This window comes from Silurus aristotelis, assembly GCF_946808225.1.
Source record: "Silurus aristotelis genome assembly, chromosome: 1".
NCBI classification, from domain to species: domain Eukaryota; kingdom Metazoa; phylum Chordata; class Actinopteri; order Siluriformes; family Siluridae; genus Silurus; species Silurus aristotelis.
In genome coordinates this window covers 4960727-4983252 of record NC_139574.1, presented here as the reverse complement: position 1 = coordinate 4983252, position 22526 = coordinate 4960727, and the positions used below count along the sequence as shown (strand labels likewise).

Below are 22526 nucleotides of genomic sequence, written 5' to 3'. Positions count from 1 at the left end.
GCGCCATGTTGTAAAGGTTTGCGCCATGTTGTAAAGGTTTGCGCTATGTTGTAAAGGTTTGCGCTATGTTGTAAAGGTTTGCGCTATGTTGTAAAGGTTGTAAAGGTTTGCGCCATGTTGTAAAGGTTTGCGCCATGTTGTAAAGGTTTGCGCCATGTTGTAAAGGTTTGCGCCATGTTGTAAAGGTTTGCGCCATGTTGTAAAGGTTTGCGCTATGTTGTAAAGGTTTGCGCTATGTTGTAAGGTTGTAAAGGTTTGCGCTATGTTGTAAGGTTGTAAAGGTTTGCGCTATGTTGTAAAGGTTGTAAAGGTTTGCGCCATGTTGTAAAGGTTTGCGCCATGTTGTAAAGGTTTGCGCCATGTTGTAAAGGTTTGCGCTATGTTGTAAAGGTTTGCGCTATGTTGTAAAGGTTTGCGCTATGTTGTAAAGGTTGTAAAGGTTTGCGCCATGTTGTAAAGGTTTGCGCCATGTTGTAAAGGTTTGCGCCATGTTGTAAAGGTTTGCGCCATGTTGTAAAGGTTTGCGCTATGTTGTAAAGGTTTGCGCTATGTTGTAAAGGTTTGCGCTATGTTGTAAGGTTGTAAAGGTTTGCGCTATGTTGTAAGGTTGTAAAGGTTTGCGCTATGTTGTAAAGGTTGTAAAGGTTTGCGCCATGTTGTAAAGGTTTGCGCCATGTTGTAAAGGTTTGCGCCATGTTGTAAAGGTTTGCGCTATGTTGTAAAGGTTTGCGCTATGTTGTAAAGGTTTGCGCTATGTTGTAAAGGTTTGCGCTATGTTGTAAAGGTTTGCGCTATGTTGTAAAGGTTTGCGCTATGTTGTAAAGGTTTGCGCTATGTTGTAAGGGTTTGCGCTATGTTGTAAAGGGTTTGCGCTATGTTGTAAAGGGTTTGCGCTATGTTGTAAAGGGTTTGCGCTATGTTGTAAAGGGTTTGCGCTATGTTGTAAAGGGTTTGCGCTATGTTGTAAAGGGTTTGCGCTATGTTGTAAAGGGTTTGCGCTATGTTGTAAAGGGTTTGCGCTATGTTGTAAAGGGTTTGCGCTATGTTGTAAAGGGTTTGCGCTATGTTGTAAAGGGTTTGCGCTATGTTGTAAAGGGTTTGCGCTATGTTGTAAAGGGTTTGCGCTATGTTGTAAAGGGTTTGCGCTATGTTGTAAAGGGTTTGCGCTATGTTGTAAAGGGTTTGCGCTATGTTGTAAAGGGTTTGCGCTATGTTGTAAAGGTTTGCGCTATGTTGTAAAGGTTTGCGCTATGTTGTAAAGGGTTTGCGCTATGTTGTAAGGTTGTAAAGGTTTGCGCTATGTTGTAAAGGTTTGCGCTATGTTGTAAAGGTTTGCGCTATGTTGTAAAGGTTTGCGCTATGTTGTAAAGGTTTGCGCTATGTTGTAAAGGGTTTGCGCTATGTTGTAAAGGGTTTGCGCTATGTTGTAAAGGTTTGCGCTATGTTGTAAAGGTTTGCGCTATGTTGTAAAGGTTTGCGCTATGTTGTAAAGGTTTGCGCTATGTTGTAAAGGTTTGCGCTATGTTGTAAAGGTTTGCGCTATGTTGTAAGGTTGTAAAGGGTTTGCGCTATGTTGTAAGGTTGTAAAGGTTTGCGCTATGTTGTAAGGTTGTAAAGGTTTGCGCTATGTTGTAAAGGTTTGCGCTATGTTGTAAAGGTTTGCGCTATGTTGTAAGGTTGTAAAGGTTTGCGCTATGTTGTAAGGTTGTAAAGGTTTGCGCTATGTTGTAAGGTTGTAAAGGTTTGCGCTATGTTGTAAGGTTGTAAAGGTTTGCGCTATGTTGTAAGGTTGTAAAGGTTTGCGCTATGTTGTAAGGTTGTAAAGGTTTGCGCTATGTTGTAAAGGTTTGCGCTATGTTGTAAAGGTTTGCGCTATGTTGTAAAGGTTTGCGCTATGTTGTAAAGGTTTGCGCTATGTTGTAAAGGTTTGCGCTATGTTGTAAAGGTTTGCGCTATGTTGTAAAGGTTTGCGCTATGTTGTAAAGGTTTGCGCTATGTTGTAAAGGTTTGCGCTATGTTGTAAAGGTTTGCGCTATGTTGTAAAGGTTTGCGCTATGTTGTAAAGGTTTGCGCTATGTTGTAAAGGTTTGCGCTATGTTGTAAAGGTTTGCGCTATGTTGTAAAGGGTTTGCGCTATGTTGTAAAGGGTTTGCGCTATGTTGTAAAGGGTTTGCGCTATGTTGTAAAGGGTTTGCGCTATTATGTCAATAAGGTATTATCTTCCAAGATATTTTGTGAATATTTGAAGTATATTAACTTTTTTAACAGGTTCTAAATATCTGTGTAATTGTTGTTGGATCTTTTGAAAGTATGTCAATGTATTTTATTTTATACATTTGTGTGTAATTTTTTTTTTTTTTGTAAGGTGTGGTGAACAGCTGGATTTAACTCTCTTCACTTTATATACACACATACACACACACACACACACACATACACACACACACTATGTTTAGTTGTGTGTATTTGTGACGAGTGCTGTTTCTCTGCAGGAATGATTTACAATGAGAAGGACCAGCAAGTGAGGGATACGGGATACCACAGACACGCCTTCAACATCCTCATCAGCAACAGGATTGGGTACCACCGAGACCTGCCTGATACCAGGAATGAAAAGTAGGTGTGTGTGTGTGTGTGTGTGTGTGTGTGTGTGTGTGTGTGTGTGTGTGTGTGTGTGTGTGTGTGTGTGTGTGTGTGTGTGTGAAACCATTTGTGATCATTACTTAAGTGTAGTGTCATATACATGAGTAAGTTTTGCTGACTGAAACCCTGAGAAAAGTTCAGCACAGAGTTAGTGGTGTCTGGGTGGGGGTACTGACCTTCCGATCAGTAACCCAGAGCCTTAATCACTGAGACACCACGTCCCCCATTTTGCATTTGCTACCCTTCATAGACATTATAGTAAATGAAGGTGGTTTAGAGGTTAAGCTGTTGGACTTCTGATGTTGGAAAGGTCATGAGTTATAATCCAATGCGTCATTTACACCCGATGCCTGACCAATCTGGAACATTCTGAGGACATCCGTGAGCTGTGAACTAAACTCCTCCAGAACACCGAGGCAACGGGAAGCAACAACAGCACACGCACTGCGAATGTCTTGGCAAAGTCTTCTAGATTACAGCTGCCCCTCATCATGCAGATCTTCCACCAACAACTGAAGGATTATGGTGTCAGCCCCATTGTGCACTGCTTATAGATCTGCTCAGCATGTCCAGGATTAACAGTGTGAGGAAGATCCGGGTAAAACGCTGGACTTTTTAGATACTGAACCAGAAATCTGTTCACACACTGTTCTGATTATCGTATTTTTTTCGCTCTGTAGAATAAAAGCTGCACTAGTTAACTTTTTTCCCCGCACACTTTATTTTACAAACACATTAGGAATCTGACGTGGATGTCTCTTTTTCTCTCCATCTGTCTCACACTTTTTCTCTCCATATGTCTCACTCTTTTTCTCCCTGTCTGTATCACACTTTCTCTCCATTTGTCTCACTCTTTTTCTCTCCATCTGCCTCACTCTTTCTCTCTTAGTCTCACTCTTTTCTCGCGGTGTGTCTGCTGCTCTTTTTCTCCCTGTCTGTCTCACACATTTTCTCTTCACCTGTCTCACACATTTTCTCTTCACCTGTCTCACACATTTTCTCTTCACCTGTCTCACACATTTTCTCTTCACCTGTCTCACACATTTTCTCTTCACCTGTCTCACACATTTTCTCTTCACCTGTCTCACACATTTTCTCTTCACCTGTCTCACACATTTTCTCTTCACCTGTCTCACACATTTTCTCTTCACCTGTCTCACACATTTTCTCTTCACCTGTCTCACACTCTTTCTCTCCATCTGTCTCACACTCTTTCTCTCCATCTGTCTCACTCTTTCTCTCTCTGTCTGTGACTGAGTCCCTGCGCTCGTTTATTAATTAGTAATGACGTTCTTGTTTTAACCCGCAGGTGTAAGGTTAAGACGTATCCATTGGCGTTACAGACGGCCAGCGTGGTGATCTGCTTCTTTAACGAGGCCTTCTCTGCCCTGCTTAGGACCGTCCACAGCGTCCTGGACCGAACTCCTAGTTACCTCCTGCACGAGATCATTCTGGTGGACGATAACAGCGAGCTGGGCAAGCCTCTTAACCTCTACTGAACAAACACGCCCATGTTCACAGAAGCACAGCATGACCGGGGGAGCAGTTACAGAGATGTAGAGAAATGGCTGAGTAGTGACAGAAATTACCAAGTGGTTACAGAGAAATGACAGAGCAGTGAATGAGAAACGACATAGCGAACACAAAGAAAGGACAGAGCAGTAACTGAAATAGAAATGCAGTGTAGTCACAGAGCAGTTACCGAGAAATAACAGAGCAGTGATAGAGCAGTGATAAAGAAACCAGAGTGTACAGAGTAGGCTTGTTTCTGTGCCTTTTATATAACAGTCTGATTGTAACAAAGTTCAAGGGTTTATTACAGAATGTATTTAAATACAATGAAATAAATACTGAATTACTTAATTAAAATTAAATATTTGTAAGTTATTTTTTTTTATAGTTACTATAATCTTTAGGTGTGAAAGTAAGAAATGTTTAGACAGATGGATTAAATTAAATAGATAGATAATTACATAAATGTATGAATGAATGAGATCGATAGGATGGATGAATTTAATTAGTGTGTGTGTGTGTGTGTGTGGTGTGTGTGTGTGGTGTGTGGTGTGTGTGGTGGGTGTGTGTGGTGGGTGTGGTGTGGGTGTGGTGTGGGTGTGGTGTGGGTGTGGTGTGGGTGTGTGTGTGTTGTAGATGACCTAAAGCAGGATTTGGATGCATACATTCAGACTCACCTGCCAGACAAAGTGAAGTTGGTGCGTAATAATAAGAGAGAAGGACTGATCAGAGGGAGGATGATCGGCGCATCACATGCTACAGGTGTGTGTAAGGATGTAGATATGCTGGGGCTGTCAATTAATTTAAATAGTTAATTGTGATTGATCTTCATGAGTTGTTAATACTTTAATCAACATATGCATGGACAAATGTGTTTATTATTCGTGAAACCAAGCTCTCCCGATATACTGTAGAAGGCTCATCTCTCCGATTACATTGATCCCAATCAGGAGTTAATCTGACCTGATCAAGCACATGGTGAAGCATCACGAGATGGAGCACAGGCTAGCGTTCAAAATCAATGGTTTCAGTTACATGATTAACATGTCAACTGACTCCAGGAAGTGCTGTGTGAAAAGCAGACGCACAGTGCAGGAAGTGGAGGGGGGGGGGGGGGGACAGTACAGGACTACCTGCACAGGAGGACGGTGAGGTTGGGGGAGTCACCATGGCATCGGGTGGAGCAGGCTTCTGGGCATTAGCACTGGCGCAGGCTGAGCTCAGCGCTCAGGACATTAACACAGAGCTTGACACTGATGATAATTAATAATTAATGCACAGAAAATCTGCAAAATAGAGATGAAGTGGTTGAGTAGAATAGTGACACTGTAATGCTGGAAACAGAACAGGTCGCCTTAAAAAACCCCAACGAACAGGAAAAAGAGAGGACGAAAAGACACAGAAAGTGATGTGGTTGTACCTGAGGCCAGTGTTTCCAACCCTGCTGTGAGTAACAAGAATACTGTATTAATAAAAAATAATTAAAATGTAAAAAAAAAATATATATATATATATATATATATATATATATATATATATATATATATATATATATATATATATATATATATATGTATAGGAGAAAGTGTACCGTAATTTCCGGACTATTAAACGCACCCACTGAACTTGACAACGATTTTTATTTTGAACAGAAATAAGCCGCACCTGTCTATAAGCCGCAGGTGTCTACACTGAAACTAATGAACTTTACACAGGCTTTAAAGAAAGACAGTGTCTGTTACACGGCTTGTATCTAAACAGTAGCCTACCAAGAAAGTCATTGTTTACTGTCTTCCTCCTTCCTTTCACAACTATTTCTCTCGAGAGTTTTTCTTTTGGCATCGTCGTGTGTTTAAAAATCACCATCGGTGAATCTTTTCTCCCGATGCCGTGCAGCTCAGAACACAGGTGAAGTGTGTTTTCATACCCGGTTGTTTTCAGCGTGACGAATGATTCGCATTTCCTGTAGACAGTCCGAGTGAGCGGCAGGTCAAACGTCAGAGGAACATCATCCATATTTATGATGTGGTGCGGCCCGATTCAGTGGGAGCGCATCTGATTTAATATAAAGCGTTTCATTGGTTCACCTGAACCCGTTCTGCAATTTCATTGGTCTAATGTTATGGGGTTCAGTTTTTTGTCTTGAAGTTTGTGAAACCGTAAAAAAAACAGGAAAAATCCATAAATTAGCCGCTTCATTGTTTAAGCCCAGGTTCAAAGCGTGGGGAAAAAAGTAGCGGCATAGGGTATGCTTATGGATACAAGGTATGCTTATGTACATCCTGGTCTTTCCTGCCACTAGTAATTTTATTCTCCAAGCAGTCTCTCACAATACACAGGAGATTGTAAAGGGCAGCCTGGTAAAAGTCTGGGCCAGTCCGAGAAACATGTTATTGTTTTTATCACTGTTTATGCTCCAACCAGTGTTTCAGTGTTTATGAATTTAAAGAGAAAAGAAAATCTTCCCATCCTTACAGCAGTGATGGAAAGTGGGCAAAGTACAAACCAAACAACTGTGTCAACACACTGCGGAGTTGAAATTAAACATGAAATTATGGATCGGCAATCCCTTTTACAGCCAACAGGAGAACAGGACAATATTCAGACCCTCGCAGTTAAAAAGAAAAAGCGATCAGGCCTCCTAGGGTTAAAGGTACAGGGCGCACTAGTAAGATCACGCTTCCAGGAACGCAAACGAATGGTGAAGAACACTGTACAAGCCACCATTAACGACAAGGACTGGAGATATACAATGGAAAATCCTGCACTGAATCATTTGCTGAAAATGCTTTTATCTCACTTCTGTGTCCAGAGACAGGTCATGAATGTCACCTGTCTCCAAATAGAGACAATATTTCTTAGACTAAGACCACTTTTTACCCCTTTTGCAGACTTTTTAGCGCTTTTAACAAATGCTTTTCAGGTCAAACTTTTATTCTGGGGGTAAAATATACACAGAGAAGACAAGCAGTGTGTCAGCTTTTAAACTTCATTGTGGGCCAGGCAAAGATGGGCATCTACTTTAGCCGAAATTAACAAAGTAGAACAAAGAGGAAGCCAAGATGCAAAAATTGTGATGACAGCAATGATGAAGTCCAGGATTCTTCTTGACTTTCACTTTTTCAAGAAAGCAGACAACCTCGTGATGTTTGAGAAAATCTGGTGCCATGAAGCAGCACTGTGTTCTGTCATTAATGATGAACTTTGTCTTTAAAAACATCACATGAGCTGTTTTACCATATTGTCCTTTTTATTTATTCATTTATTTATCTGTTTATTCATTATATGTTCTGTATGAACTTATACTGAATCTTTTATCGCCCGCTGTTAAGAGCATTAAGCATTCGTGATAGGTTTTTATTTAACTCTCCACATCTCTCTCTCTCACTCTTTTACCCTGTCGCTCTTTTTTTTTCTCCCTGTCCATCTCTCTCTCTCTTTATCTCTCTCTCACTCTTTTACCCTGTTGCTCTTTTTTCTCTCCCTGTCCATCTCTCTCTTTATCTCTCTCTCACTCTTTTACCCTGTCGCTCTTTTTTCTCTCCCTGTCCATCTCTCTCTCTCTATATCTCTCTCTCCATATTTGTCCTTCACTATTTTTCATTGTCTGTCACTTTCTCTCTCAAACACCTTTTCTGTCTCTATCCATCTCTTTTTCTCTCTCATTCTCATCTGTCTGTCTCCCCCCCCCCCCCCCCCCCCCCCGTTCAGGTGAGGTCTTGGTGTTCCTGGACAGTCACTGTGAGGTGAACGAGGCGTGGCTGCAGCCTCTACTGAGCCCGATTAAAGAAAACCGCCGCACGGTGGTGTGTCCCGTCATCGACATCATCAGCGCCGACACGTTGCTCTACAGCCCCTCCCCCATCGTCAGGGGAGGCTTTAACTGGGGGCTGCACTTTAAATGGGACCCTGTTCCTGTGTCGGAGCTCAACAACCCCAGCGGAGCGATCAGGTAGGTTTCTTCATCTACCTTCACCACGTGTAGCTCTTCATCAACACCACATTAATGAATCTCCATGCAGGTCTCCTACCATGGCTGGGGGGCTGTTCGCAATGGACAGAGAATATTTCAACGAGCTCGGACAATACGACAGCGGCATGGACATCTGGGGAGGAGAGAACCTGGAGATCTCATTCAGGGTAAACGTATAACACACACACACACTCGCCCATGCGCAGACATTCATCAGGAGACGAAATCCTCCAGTTTTTCTCGTTTCATTAAACACTCCTTTACTCCTGTGTGTGTGTGTGTGTGTGGGTGTGTGTGTGTTTTAGATATGGATGTGTGAAGGTCAGCTCCTTATTATGCCCTGCTCGAGGGTGGGCCACATTTTCCGTAAGCGTCGCCCGTACGGCTCACCCGGAGGCCAGGACACCATGGCGCGGAATTCCCTGCGTCTGGCCCACGTCTGGATGGACGAGTACAAGGTGAGAGTCGTGTGGACACTTTATGATAAGATAGTTTGTGCTTTTTAAAAATCCTTTTGTAGTTATAAAGACTAAAAGTCGGCCGATCTATCGGATTTGCCGATAAATCTGCACCGATAGTTGATTGCTGGAACTATTTGCTAAAATCCATACAGAGTGTTTTTCCAGCTTTCTTTCCGCTGTCATTTCCAGCGCAACCTCTAGAGGCGACTCACTGATGCCACGTGCTTGTTTTTACACGCGAGACTGCATGCTGCACGGAGAGCGCTATATTATATTTATTGATTATATCATGTTTATTCATGAATATTTATTTCTTTTATCACATTTTCATGATTCAGTACTGTATTTTTTTTTTTTCAGTACTATATTTCTTGGACTGTTGTGTGTTTTGTCCAGTTTCCATTTTAAAAACTCAGTTATTGGCAAATGCGATCCAATCCAGCTATCGGTAAAATCCACTATCAGTCTGCCTCTAATAATGACCTCCAGTCTTTTGGTAAGATGTTCTACTATATTTTGGAGATTCATGTGCTCATTTAGACACATTAATAAAGTCTGGTATTGATGTAGGTGAGGAGGCCGAGGGCACAGTCAGCGTTCACATTCATCCCAATAGTGTTTGAGCTCTATAGCAGGAGATCTAACACTCCAAACCATGTAAAACAGAGCTTCCTGGAGCTGGCTTCGTGCACAGGAGCAAATGCTACTGGGACAGGTTAAAGTCTCCTCGTTCAAGTGAAGGGACAATTCCATTCCCAAAGATATCCTGTCTCCAGCTTTGTGCACATACGATTAGGTGTCCCAATACTTTTGTCCATATTGTTTGTTTTCATTTGTCTGTCTGTCTAACAAGCCAATTTCCATTTAAATCAATCCATCAATCAGTGTGATTTATTTATTTATTTTTGGTGATAATCTATGCAAATTAGATTACATGTATTCTTTATTACACAATTGTTTTCATTATTACCGAGTCATTTATGAATTATAAATTTGTTCATGCCGTTTTCTCATTAGCACATAACCTGTTGTTACACTGCTGGATGAATGCGATCACGTCTTATACCACGGATATAAAGACGTTCGTGGACTCCTCCGTTTTAGCCGTGTTGAAGATTGTAGGATGTCGTGTAACTGATTATTGTGGCTCATGATACTTTGACACTTATTTGTGCTGACCAAAAGAAAGTCACTGTGTATGTGTGTGTGGTGTGTTGTTTGTGAACAGGAGCAGTACTTTGCCCTGCGTCCGGAGCTCAGGAGCCGTGAATATGGGGACATTAGCGATCGCGTGGCGTTGCGCGAGCGCCTGCAGTGTCACTCTTTTAAATGGTACCTAGATCACGTTTACCCAGAAATGCAGCTGTCCTCACCTCAGAACAAACCACAGCCTCCTGTCTTCTTTAACCGTGGCGTCAAAAGGCCCAAAGTGCTGCAGCGTGGCCGGGTAAGAGACACACCCCTCCTGCCCTCTACAACACACACACACACACACACACACACACACACACACACACTTGGAGAAAAGAAATAATCACTCTACAAATAAGCAGTTAACTCTCTTTTCTCTTGTCTTTCTTCTGCAGTCTCTAAACTGTCCCTCTTTCTGTTTCTATACACTTTTACACTATAACACTGCGATTATTTTAGCTGAAGCTCATTTCTACAAATCAGAATACACTCTAATCTCCTCTCCTTCAATCTTTTCTTCAAAGCCATGCCTCCAAACTAATGTTGATTGGACTAGGTGGTCTTCTCATCCTGATCTTTGTCCTCATAAATAATCACGATTGGAGGTCTCCTGATTAATCGGATTTGCCGGGTAATCGGCACTGAAAGTTGACACCGATAGTTTTTCCGGGTTGCGTCTACTGTCATTACGAGAGCGGCCTCTAGAGGCGAATCACAGAAACTAAGTGCCGTATATTTATTATAGTAGTATTAATCGGTTATCGGCTAGTAAGATCCAACCAAGCTATCGATGTCTGTAAAATCCACTATCAGACGACCTCTAGTTATGAATGAAGGCTAATTATTTGTAAGATTCACCCATCAACCACATGCATATGCATAAGAAGGTAAATGTTTGGATTTCAATAGCAAGAAATATGAAAAAAAAATTCATTAATGTTAGTAATGATGCTTTTTTAATAAACAATATCTATTTCTTGAAAATAATATATATGATAAATAAAATTTGTAATAATATAGACTAATAATGACAAAATAATAGACTAATCATGCATTAGAAGGCGTAATAAGTACAGCCGCCCCCACCCCACCCCCCCCCCCCCCACACACACACACACACACACACACACACACACACACACCCCAATTTAAGGAGGATATATTGTGTGGCACTCACAGAAAAACGTTTGAAGGACCCCTGGTTTAAACTTTTGGGCGAGAAAATATTCCCGGCCTTTTCTTCCCCATTGTTCTTTCAGATGTTAAATAAGAAAATACGATAATTTACCACTATAGTGACATTAAATGTAGAGGATCTAATCTTATGACTACTATGACGTTCCCATTTTTCACACCATCAAACAAGTTTATAACTGCATAAAAAGAAACTCTTCTCTTATGTAATCTCTTATGGTATTTTTGCTATTTATTTATTTTTTTATTGTCAAAAGCAATAGAAATGAGAATGTTGTAAACATACTGCAATAACCTAAACCAGGGATCTCCAGCTGGAAAGGACTTCCTGCTGTGGTTTATCCAATTTCATGAGCTTAAAAGTGTCCTACCAGACACAAGCTCATGAAAATATCAGACTTTTTTTTTTATTATTATTATTATTTATTTATTTTATTTTATTTTTTTTTTTATTTCTCTTAACTCTTCTGATCAGTGTGTACTGTACATGGGCTGTTTAAAAAGAGCTCCATGAAGAAAATGCCTGTGCCATGAACTACGCCTGCCTTCTCCTCACATCCCATTCAGAAACAGAAGTCTGATGAGTTCTAGTGCAGGGTCGCTTGTCTAAAGGTGGTCTGAGTGGGAGGGTCTCTTTCTCCCTCTTGCTCGCTCGCGCTAGCCAATCATGGGTGTCCGTAATCTCATGTATGTGGAAGAAAGCAGATAGAGATTTCCTCTGAGAGCATTACACACCACCCATGTGTATCAGATGATGTACACCAATTGAGAATTAAAATTATAGGAAATTAGTGCCGATTTTGAAAGAAAGGGAAAAAAAACGAGTGATAAATGGTTGCATTTCATTGTCATTTGTAATTTTTGGATGATAGGTTATCATTTTGAAGTATGCCATCAGTCTAAACACTGTTGTGGAGGGAAAATAAGTAGTGTTTTTTTATGCCTATTCTAATTAGAGTATTTTAGGAAGTGGTGGTCATGTGAAGAATGCTAGTGACTCAGCTGTTCAGACTTCCAGGGGAAGTTTTATTTCTTACGTGTCAGAACAGATTGTTCCCTTATACCATGATGGAGGGATCGGTGGAGCAGTGGTAAATGATGGAGGGATCAATGGTAGAAGATGGAGGGATCAATGTTTGAAGAGGGAGGGATCTGGATCGGCGGTTGGAGAGGGAGGGATCGGTGGAGCAGTCATAGAGTGGAGGGATCAGTGGAGAACTATGAAAAATTGGGTGAGGTTCAATAATGTATTATCATATCTTTAAATGCACTACACATTTTATCTATTGACGATCCATGCGTTTGTCCTCCATCAGAGGCCATGAGATCAGTTGAAGTGCAGTTGGTGGACCAGTCCAGCAGGGGGCAGTGTGGTCGAGCGTGTCTCTGCTCTGTGCTGCAGGAACGCTGATTCGTGGGGACTGACCTGTATTTTTCCACTGTGTACATCAGCAGGAGGGAGACGGTTTTAGATTTGGGCTTAATTAAGACATAATGGACGTTAATCCAGCGCATTACTCTTCCGCTACTTGTAAAGGCTTATCAGGTTAACGAGCGGCCACCACAAACGCCACTGAAAACGCAGTCGGGGTCAATTCGAGGAATTTGCCTCACAATTCATCGACCTAACCTAGAGCTTTGAGGTTGTGGGAGCTCTCAAACACACACAGTTTAATCATTTACTGGAAAGGTGAAGCATGTCTGGTGCAGATTAACCAGATCACTGATCATCTCCATGGACTCCATCTTCATCCACTGGTTTAGCATTGTGCAGCGGACATGTTGAAATAATCATCCACTCACCTCACGAGGTATCATTTGGCTCGGTGACCATGTTTCTGTATAATCATTCATTCAGAGTCAGGGTCCACCTGGAGTCTGTCCCAGGAGCACTGTGTGCATTACAAACGACACGTCTCCTACCCGAGTCTGAGGAGGAACGTGATTATGAAGGTCCTATTCTCAATGATGTCCATGTGTAGATGGACGCTCCATGTCCTACAGCATCCTTAAGTCTGTTTCACAAAACCAAAATTGTTTAGACAAAGCTAATCGGTCTGATGTACATTTCTGTCAGATATCGATCTTTTGTCTGATTTGATTTGTCTGATTTTTCTTGCACTTTTACCAGACGTTGTTTCAAAGCAGTTTTATACAGAAAAAGTCTGTCTATGTATTTTTTTCCGTGTCTTCTCACTGATATCTCTTCTGTCTGATTTTCACCTGTGGTTTAATATCTGTTTGTCTTCTCTCTAATATATCAGACAGGAGACAGTACAAAGATGTATCAGACAAAAGACTGATATCGCTTTTCTTTCTGGTATCAGTCTTTCTTCTTTCTGGTATCTGTCTTTTTTCTCACTGATATCTCTTCTGTCTGGTATCTGTCTTTCTTTTCACTGATATCTCTCTTCTGTCTGGTATCAGTCGTTCTTCTTTCTGGTATCAGTCGTTCTTCTTTCTGGTATCAGTCGTTCTTCTTTCTGGTATCAGTCGTTCTTCTTTCTGGTATCAGTCGTTCTTCTTTCTGGTATCAGTCGTTCTTCTTTCTGGTATCAGTCGTTCTTCTGTCTGGTATCAGTCGTTCTTCTGTCTGGTATCAGTCGTTCTTCTGTCTGGTATCAGTCGTTCTTCTGTCTGGTATCTGTCTTCCTTCTGTCTGGTATCTGTCTTCCTTCTCACTGATCTCTTCTGTCTGGTATCTGTCTGTCTTCTCACTGATTTCTCTTCTGTCTGGTATCTGTCTTTCTTCTCACTGATCTCTTCTGTCTGGTATCAGTCTTTCTTCTGTCTGGTATCAGTCTTCCTTCTCACTGATATCTCTTTTCTGTTTTGGTATCTGGTATCTGTCTGGTATCAGTCTTTCTTCTTGCTGATATCAGTCTTTCTTCTTGCTGATATCAGTCTTTCTTCTTGCTGGTATCAGTCTTTCTTCTGTCTGGTATCAGTCTTTCTTCTGTCTGGTATCAGTCTTTCTTCTGTCTGGTATCAGTCTTTCTTCTGTCTGGTATCAGTCTTTCTTCTGTCTGGTATCAGTCTTCCTTCTGTCTGGTATCTGTCTTTCTTCTGTCTGGTATCTCTTCTGTCTGGTATCTGTCTGTCTTTTTGCTGATATCTCTTTTTTGTCTGGTATCTGTCTTTCTTCTCACTGATATCTCTCTTCTGTCTGGTATCAGTCTTTCTACTGTCTGGTATCAGTCTTTCTTCTGTCTGGTATCAGTCTTCCTTCTCACTGATATCTCTCTTCTGTTTTGGTATCTGGTATCTGTCTGGTATCTGTCTTTCTTCTCGCTGATATCAGTCTTTCTTCTGTCTGGTATCTGTCTTCCTTCTCACTGATATCTCTTCTGTCTGGTATCTGTCTCACATGTCTTTAGTCTTATCAGTCCTGTGTCTGATTGCTCTCTTCTTCTTTCTGTCTGGAAGCTGTCTTCTGTTTAATGTTTTTTTTTGTCTATCTGTCTACAGACTGTGATGTCTGTCTTTTGTATGATTCCTGTCTTCAATCTGATATCACTCCTTACGCTTGATAACTGGCTTAAATCTGATGCACTATATTGGCAAAAGTATTGGGACACTTAGTCATGTGTACGGTATGTGATTTTCAGCATTGCATTCCTTATTTAGTCTCAATTTGCTCTTATAATTCATTTCACTCTTATGGGGAGATGTTCCACTAGTGTTCTATAGTTTTTTTATGGATATTTGTGTTCATCAGACACAAGGGTGTTATGAAAGGCAGGTACTGATGTAGGTGAGGAGACCTGGGGTGCAGTCAGCGTTCACATTCATCCTAAAGGTGTTCAGTAGGGATGAGAACAGAGCTCTATAGCAGCAGGATCTTCCTCTCCAAACCATGTAAACCAGATCTTCAAGGAGCTCACTTTTTTGCACTGGGGCATCGCCATGCTGGAGCAGGTTTGGGTTCAAGTTCAAGGAAATGCAAAAGTTTATTATAAATCTTTAACTAAAGACGTCTGATATAATCGTGTGCCTTCAGGTTTGTGGTAATAGTTTGGAGAAGAACCACATATAGCAGGAAAGATCAGGTGACCCAATACTTTTGTCAATAAAGTGTGTCTGGTATCTTTTTCATATGTCTTCAGTTTGATATCAGTCCTTTGATTTCTATGTTCAGCCTGATATTAGTCTTTTGTTAGATTTCTAGTATTTAATGAGGTTGACTGCTTGTGAGACAGAAAACAGAACTTGAAGTTGTTTGTAATCTTTACATAAGAAACCTTGTTTTTTTTAAAAACTCATAAACCAATTCAATTTCACTTCATACTGAAATGTAAATAAATGTTTTATTGCACACTGTGACAGGACATGACACTTCTCTCAGAAAGAGTTATTTTATTTTAAACACTATTTAAGAATAAATCATTTCATTATTTATTGCTAATAAAATGTTAAACATTTATTTTTCAATTTCTTTATAAATATAAACAGATTTTTGTATTTTAGTGTTTTTAATGCTGCACTACTGCTTATTTATTTATATTTAAAATAGATCAAGTATCATTCAAGTGTCCTGAAATATCAGCAAGTACAAGCATTTATCATCTTTCTTTCATTCTTTCTTTCTTTCTCTCTCTTTCTTTCTCTCTCTCTCTTTCTTTCTTTCTGTCTCTCTCTTTCTTTCTCCCTCTTTCTTTCTTTCTTTCTTCTCTCTCTCTCTCTCTCTCTCTTTCTTTCTTTCATTCTGTCTCTTTCTCTCTCTTTCTTTCTCTCTTTCTTTCTTTCTTCTCTTTCTCTCTCTCTTTCTTTTTCTTTCTCTTTGTCTCTCTCTCTTTCTTTCTGTCTCTCTCTCTCTCTCTCTCTTTCTTTATGGATGTAGAGTAATAGAGGGACATTAATTTCCGTATCTAAATACTGAAACTTGAATCATTATATTCATTTATTTTCTGTATATTTTCTCCTCAGTTTTCTGTTTAATGGATTTGATTATTATTTCTTACATTGGGATTTATTTTGAGATGGAGATTAAAAATCTTTTAAAAATTCACTGTACAGCAGCAGTTTTCCAACATGCAATATGAACATATAACATGTACACAATAAACAGATGAATAAAAAGTTTTCGTGTCTGTTAGCTGCGTAATCTGCTGGCCAAAAAGTGTTTGGTGGCTCAGGGGCGTCCCAGCCAGAAGGGCGGCGCTGTGGTGGTGAGACCCTGCGATTCTCAGGACCCTGAACAGGTACACGTCTCACAGATCTCTCATATACTGTATCTCTTTATCTCTGTTTAACTCAACATCGACTCCAACTCTCAAATCACCATTACGAGTGTGTTCAAAGAGACGAATTATAAAGCCTCTCTCTCTCACACACTCACACACACACACACACACACACAGCCTCTCTTTCTCACTCACACACACACACACACACACACAGCCTCTCTTTCTCACTCACACACACACACACAGCCTCTCTTTCTCACACACACAAACAAACACAGCCTCTCTTTCTCACACACACACACACACACAGCCTCTCTTTCTCACACAAACACAGCCTCTCTTTCTCACACACACAGCCTCTCTTTCTTACACACACTCACACACACACACACACAGCCTCTCTTTCTCTCACACACACTCACTCACACACATGCAGCCTCTCTTTCTTTCACACACACACACACACACACACACACACACACACACACACACACACACACACACACACACACACACACACAGCCTCTCTTTCTCTCACACACACTCACTCACACACATGCAGCCTCTCTTTCTTTCACACACACACACACACACACACACACACACACACACACACACACACACACACACACACAGCCTCTCTTTCTTACACACACTCTCACTCACAGCCTCTCTTTTTTCACATACACACACAGCCTCTCTTTCTCACACACACACAGCCTCTCTTTCTTACACACACTCACACACACACACACACACACACACACAGCCTCTCTTTCTCTCACACACACACACACACTCACTCACACACATGCAGCCTCTCTTTCTTTCACACACACACACACACACACACACACACACACACACACACAGCCTCTCTTTCTTACACACACTCTCACTCACAGCCTCTCTTTTTTTCACATACACACACACAGCCTCTCTTTCTTACACACACTCACACACACACACACACACACACACACACACACACACACAGCCTCTCTTTCTCTCACACACACACACACACACACACACACACACAGCCTCTCTTTCTCTCACACACACACACACACTCACACACACATGCAGCCTCTCTTTCTTTCACACACACACACACACACACACACACAGCCTCTCTTTCTTACACACACTCTCACTCACAGCCTCTCTTTTTTCACATACATACACACACAGCCTCTCTTTCTCACACACACACACACACACACACACACAGCCTCTCTTTCTTACACACACTCTCACACAGCCTCTCTTTTTTTACATGCACACACAGCCTCTCTTTCTCACACACATACACACTCACTCACTCTCTCTCACACATACACACTCTGAGCTCCTTCACCTGTGTGTGTAAGAGAGAGAGAGAGAGAGTGTGTGTGTGTGTGTGGACTCTGCCTCTGTTTCTGTGTAATTAGAAGTTTTATTCGTTTCTATTCCTCCGCTGCCTAAATTGCTTTTTGGCGCTTCTGCTGGTTGGACCATCTGGTTACAGACTGCATTTTCTGGAGGTGTTTATAAAGTCGAGTGACTCACGCAGCAGCTGCAGCAAGACGACAAACATGCCACCTCTCTCTCTCTCTCTCTCTCTCTACCAACTCTTTCTCTCTTGTTCTCTCTCACTCTTTCCCTCTTTTTTTCTCTCACTAACACTTTCTCTCTCTTTTCCATCTCTCTTTGGGTTTTTTCTTTCTCACTGTCCCCCATGTCTTTTTATGCTCACTCAATCCCCCCCCTCTCTCTTTATTTCTATCTCTCTTCTCCTCTTTCTTGCTCCACTGCTTTTTTTCCTCTTCCTTTCTATTTTTCTATCTTTGTTGTGTTGTGTAATTTCAAGTTTTTAGTTTCTCTTTTATTCTATTCAATTCACACGAGCAGTTTAAAAACGTGTGTGTGTGTGTGTGTGTGTGTGTGTGTGTGTGCGCATGTATAGGAGTGGGCGTACGATGAGGAGCACGAGCTGATCCTGGCCGGGTTGCTGTGTTTGGACATGTCGGAGATCCGCTCGGTTGATCCTCCTCGCCTCATGAAGTGTCATGGCTCGGGCGGCTCTCAGCAATGGAGTCTTGGGGTGAGATGTCTTCAATTCCTTCTTCGCTCCCCTTTACTTCCTTTAGCGTAAGTGTTCTGGATGTGTCTTTGGATGCAGCACACATTCTCAGTGACTTCTCCACAGAACTCAGAAGGAAACCTCATCCTCATTACCCAATGTCTATTCGTTACAGCTTTATCATTGCTGAGGTTCAGTCATAGTCCATAAATACAGAACTGTTCATGCAAACGGTGGTCCTGAGCTGTAAATATTAAATTGCTCAGTAAAAGAGATCTCCATTCAAGAGTAGGACATCAGGATGGAACAGGTGGATTCAGAAAGAAGAAAGGAAGACAGAACCACTGTTCACTGCTACCTCAGGAACATGTTTAACTCCATAGAGAGAGAGATTCAAAGAGAAAAAGGGTTGACATGGAGGGAGGGGGAGGGAGAGAGAGAGACTGAGACTTTTTGACTTTTACAATCCTTTATTTGACATGTCTTGTTTAATGCCAGATGGTATCAGGTTTGATTTATCAATTGAATAAAAAAAAAGAATAAATGAGAGAGAGAATGAGAGAAGAGAGAGTAATTGAGGAGATGCAGAGAGAAGAGGGGGTAATGGAGGACAGAAGAGGGGGTAATGGAGGAGAGGAGAGAAGAGGAGAAGAGGGGGTAATAGAGGAGAGAAGAGGGGGTAATAGAGGAGAGAAGAGGGGGTAATAGAGGAGAGAAGAGGGGGTAATAGAGGAGAGAAGAGGGGGTAATAGGGGGTAATAGAGGAGAGAAGAGGGGGTAATAGAGGAGAGAAGAGGGGGTAATAGAGGAGAGAAGAGGGGGTAATAGAGGAGAGGGGGAGAGGGATAGCAGAACAGTTCTGACAGGGATATGGAAAAAAAGGAGTGATAAGGGGAGAAAGAAAGAGAAAATGAGAAAGCATGAGAGAATGGGGAATAGAGGGATGACTGGAGGAGGGAGGGAGGGAGGGAGGGAGAGAGAAGGGTTATGTATTATTGTTATAATAATAGTTAAAGACAGTGTACAGCGTGATAAGGGTGTAAGGTGTGTGTGTGTGTGTGTGTGTGTGTGTGTGTGTGTGTGTGTGTGTGTGTGTGTGTGTGTGTGTGTGTGTGTGCTGATGAAGCTCTGTAATTGCTTCTAACACTTAAAACTTGGTGTCACTTTACTAATCACTCGATTCAGACCGAAAGCACTCACACACACTCACACACTCACACACACTCTAATCTCACTTCATTACACTAATTGCAGGGATTTTTACTGTATACAGCGGTGACTCTATTAAACCTCTGGTCCAGTGTGGTCAGACTTCACTAATATTTAGCACTTCTGATCCTCCTCCTCTGTCTGAACTCCATAACCAAACACCATGCACATAACACACACCTGACCATTTGATATTTTTACCCGTTTATAGGTACATTTAACAATAGCAGGCAGTTCATATCACACCGAGACCTTCAGCGGTGTCCCACCTGAATTAATCCACCTCTTAATGTCATCAGTTACAGAGAAACGCAGTATAATGGAGCAACAATCCAATAAACATAATACAATTCTCGTTTTACTGTAGCCACAGCTGCACCACCGCATACAGAGCAACATGATTGTAATGCTAAAAGTGCTCACAGGTGTTCACTCTGAAGAGCTTCTGGCAGATAGATGCCAATGTGGCAGCTGAAATCTGATTGGTCCAACCTTTTACTTTGTGGTAACAGTTTGAGGAAGAGTGGTTCTTTGTGGTTCTCATGTTCCATTCAGGTTTATTTGTAGATTGCATTTAACAATGGATGTTGTCTCGACGCAGCTTTACAGAGATAAAGAGCCTAAAAAGTTGAGCCAGTTGCAAAAATCTCTGAGACTTAACGAGGAAGAAACCACGAGAGGAACCAGACTCAACACCGAACGTTCATTCATTACAGTTCTGTCTTTAAGGTGTGCGGCGTATGTCTGGGGGAAAATCCGAATACTTTTGATCATTTTGAGTTGATCATTTATTTGGTCTTATCGTAAAAATATCCATAATCATTAAAACACCTCTCTTTTACCTTCTTTTGCAGAAAAACAGTCGTCTGTACCAGGTGTCTGTCGGTCAGTGTCTGGCCGTTCCCGACCCGCTCAGCCATAAGGGATACGTTGCCATGGCGATTTGCGACGGCTCTGAGGGCCAGCAGTGGCAGCTGGAGGGATGATGAAGCTCGGACTTGGCTCACGCACACACACACTCACACTCACACACTTTACCCTTTGCAGCCTCTCTAAGTGAACTAGCGGCTGATAAATTGTTGGGGGGAAATGACCAATAGGAACGCAGCGTGTATTCCGTATCGTCAGTAATCCTGACAGGGGATTTGCCGTCACGTTAATAATCACATCCTCAGCTCATATAGTGAATCTGTCGAGACGTGTTTATTATTTCTTTCTTTTTTCTAAATATTGTACGACTTTACCAGAAACTTTTGTTTGTTTGTTTTGTTTGGTTTTTTTTTGTTAGTTTTTTATCTATAAATCATTTTATTCAGTTTGTCAAAAGCGTAACCCGTTTGCAGACAGTTTCAGAAGTGTAACGTGTACTTTATATCCGTTTTAATTACAGCGAACTCTTTTATCTTACCGCAGTGCAGGTTTCTTCTTTTTTTTTTTTTTTTTTTATGCTGTCGTTTGTATATAAAGAAATAACGTTGGGAAAAAGAGAATCGTAATGTACATTAAGGGTTGTGCGATATGGATTTTTTTCCCCCCTTGCTCACGGTTTACGATCGCAAAACGCACGTGACGACCAGCTTTTTGCTCAGGTTCAGGATTGTGTTCTATAATAATAATAATAATAATAATTAATAATAGCAGGCATGCAGGTGAGTATTGCACCAGTCTTGGAAATTGTGTGGATATTTATGCCTTTGAACAAAAGAAATTAGTATTAAAGTGAAATGAACGGCTTTCTAATGTTTATTACTATTCAATCTCTTTGTAGACTCTTTTTTTTTTTTTTATATATAAATACTTTTTTTTTCATATTTATCTTAAAATAGTCACATTTAAAAGACACGGCAATGGATCGCATTTGACGCTCAGCATCTTTGAACAGTCTTTGTGTTCCTGTGAGGAAGTGAACGATCCTGTGTAAGATGGAGGAAATGGGGAAGGAAGTGGGCGGAGCTTCCAGGTGATCTGTGTGTTTCATCTCTCGTTTTATTGTGGAAAGAAAAGAAAAAAGGTATTTTTAGGTGATGGCTTGTAACTTAAGAAGCTCCTACATGTAAAATCTGCCAGGTTCGACTGGATATGATGGAAAAGTGAAGGATTTAGGTAAAGATGATTTTAAATGGTTATATCGCACAAGCCTAACGATAGATAAAGCTGGACAGAAGATGAAGCTCAGGTGTGCATCAAGAAGCAGGTAAAACACTATTCAATACACACAAGACTGATTGGGATTCCCTGTGCACACCGAGCATGAAATTAAGGTTGTAACGTCTGTAAATATTTGTATTTTATTTTATTCTGCTGTGAAAGTTTGTGGCTTGATTTTGAAATATGAAGTGTTTTCATATCCACTGTTCTCTTTTGTAAATGACAGAACCAATAAAGACATTGCAAATATACGTTTTTGTTAAACGTGACGTCACTAGCCGTAGAGGTTCATGGCCGATACCATGACGACCCTCACGATGTGACCAAAAAAAAAAAAGGCTATGAAAATATATGTTCACATCACCCAGGCCTGAATCACCACAAAGCCATGTGGTCATGTGATCTTCAGCCTCCAGGGGGCATCAGAGAGACTTACAGTGAGGAAAAGTATTTGAACAACCTGCTATTTTGCAAGTTCTCCCATTTAGTAATCATTGAGGGGTCTGAAATTGTCATCGTAGGTGCATGTCCACTGTGAGAGACATAATAAAAAAAAAAATCCAGAAATCACAATATATGATTTTTAAACTATTTATTTGTATGATACAGCTGCAAATAAGTATTTGAACACCTGTCTATCAGCTAGAATTCTGACCCTCAAAGACCTGTTAGTCTGCCTTTAAAATGTCCACCTTCACTACATTTATTATCCTAAATTAAATGCACCTGTTTGAGGTCGTTAGCTGCATAAAGACACCTGTCCACCCCATACAATCAGTAAGAATCCAACTACTAACATGGCCAAGACCAAAGAGCTGTCCAAAGACACTAGAGACAAAATTGTACACCTCCACAAGGCTGGAAAGGGCTACGGGGAAATTGCCAAGCAGCTTGGTGAAAAAAGGTCCACTGTTGGAGCAAACATTAGAAAATGGAAGAAGCTA

General features: G+C 41.2%; 1 protein-coding gene across 2 annotated transcripts in view; it reads left to right on the top strand.

Moving 5' to 3' along the window:
• The window catches only part of galnt11 (UDP-N-acetyl-alpha-D-galactosamine:polypeptide N-acetylgalactosaminyltransferase 11 (GalNAc-T11)), a 34156-nt gene extending 12323 nt beyond the window's left edge, over positions 1-21833 (top strand). For both annotated transcript variants that reach the window (XM_083546601.1, XM_083546600.1), the window contains exons 3-12: positions 2493-2616; positions 3953-4119; positions 4792-4917; positions 7867-8107; positions 8178-8295; positions 8434-8586; positions 9818-10036; positions 16071-16175; positions 18109-18246; positions 20289-21833. In XM_083546601.1, coding sequence (XP_083402727.1) covers positions 2493-2616; positions 3953-4119; positions 4792-4917; positions 7867-8107; positions 8178-8295; positions 8434-8586; positions 9818-10036; positions 16071-16175; positions 18109-18246; positions 20289-20420 — 1523 coding nt within the window. In that variant the 3' untranslated portion in view covers positions 20421-21833. The remainder of the gene's footprint in view (positions 1-2492; positions 2617-3952; positions 4120-4791; positions 4918-7866; positions 8108-8177; positions 8296-8433; positions 8587-9817; positions 10037-16070; positions 16176-18108; positions 18247-20288) is intronic.
• Positions 21834-22526: the final 693 nt, after the last annotated feature.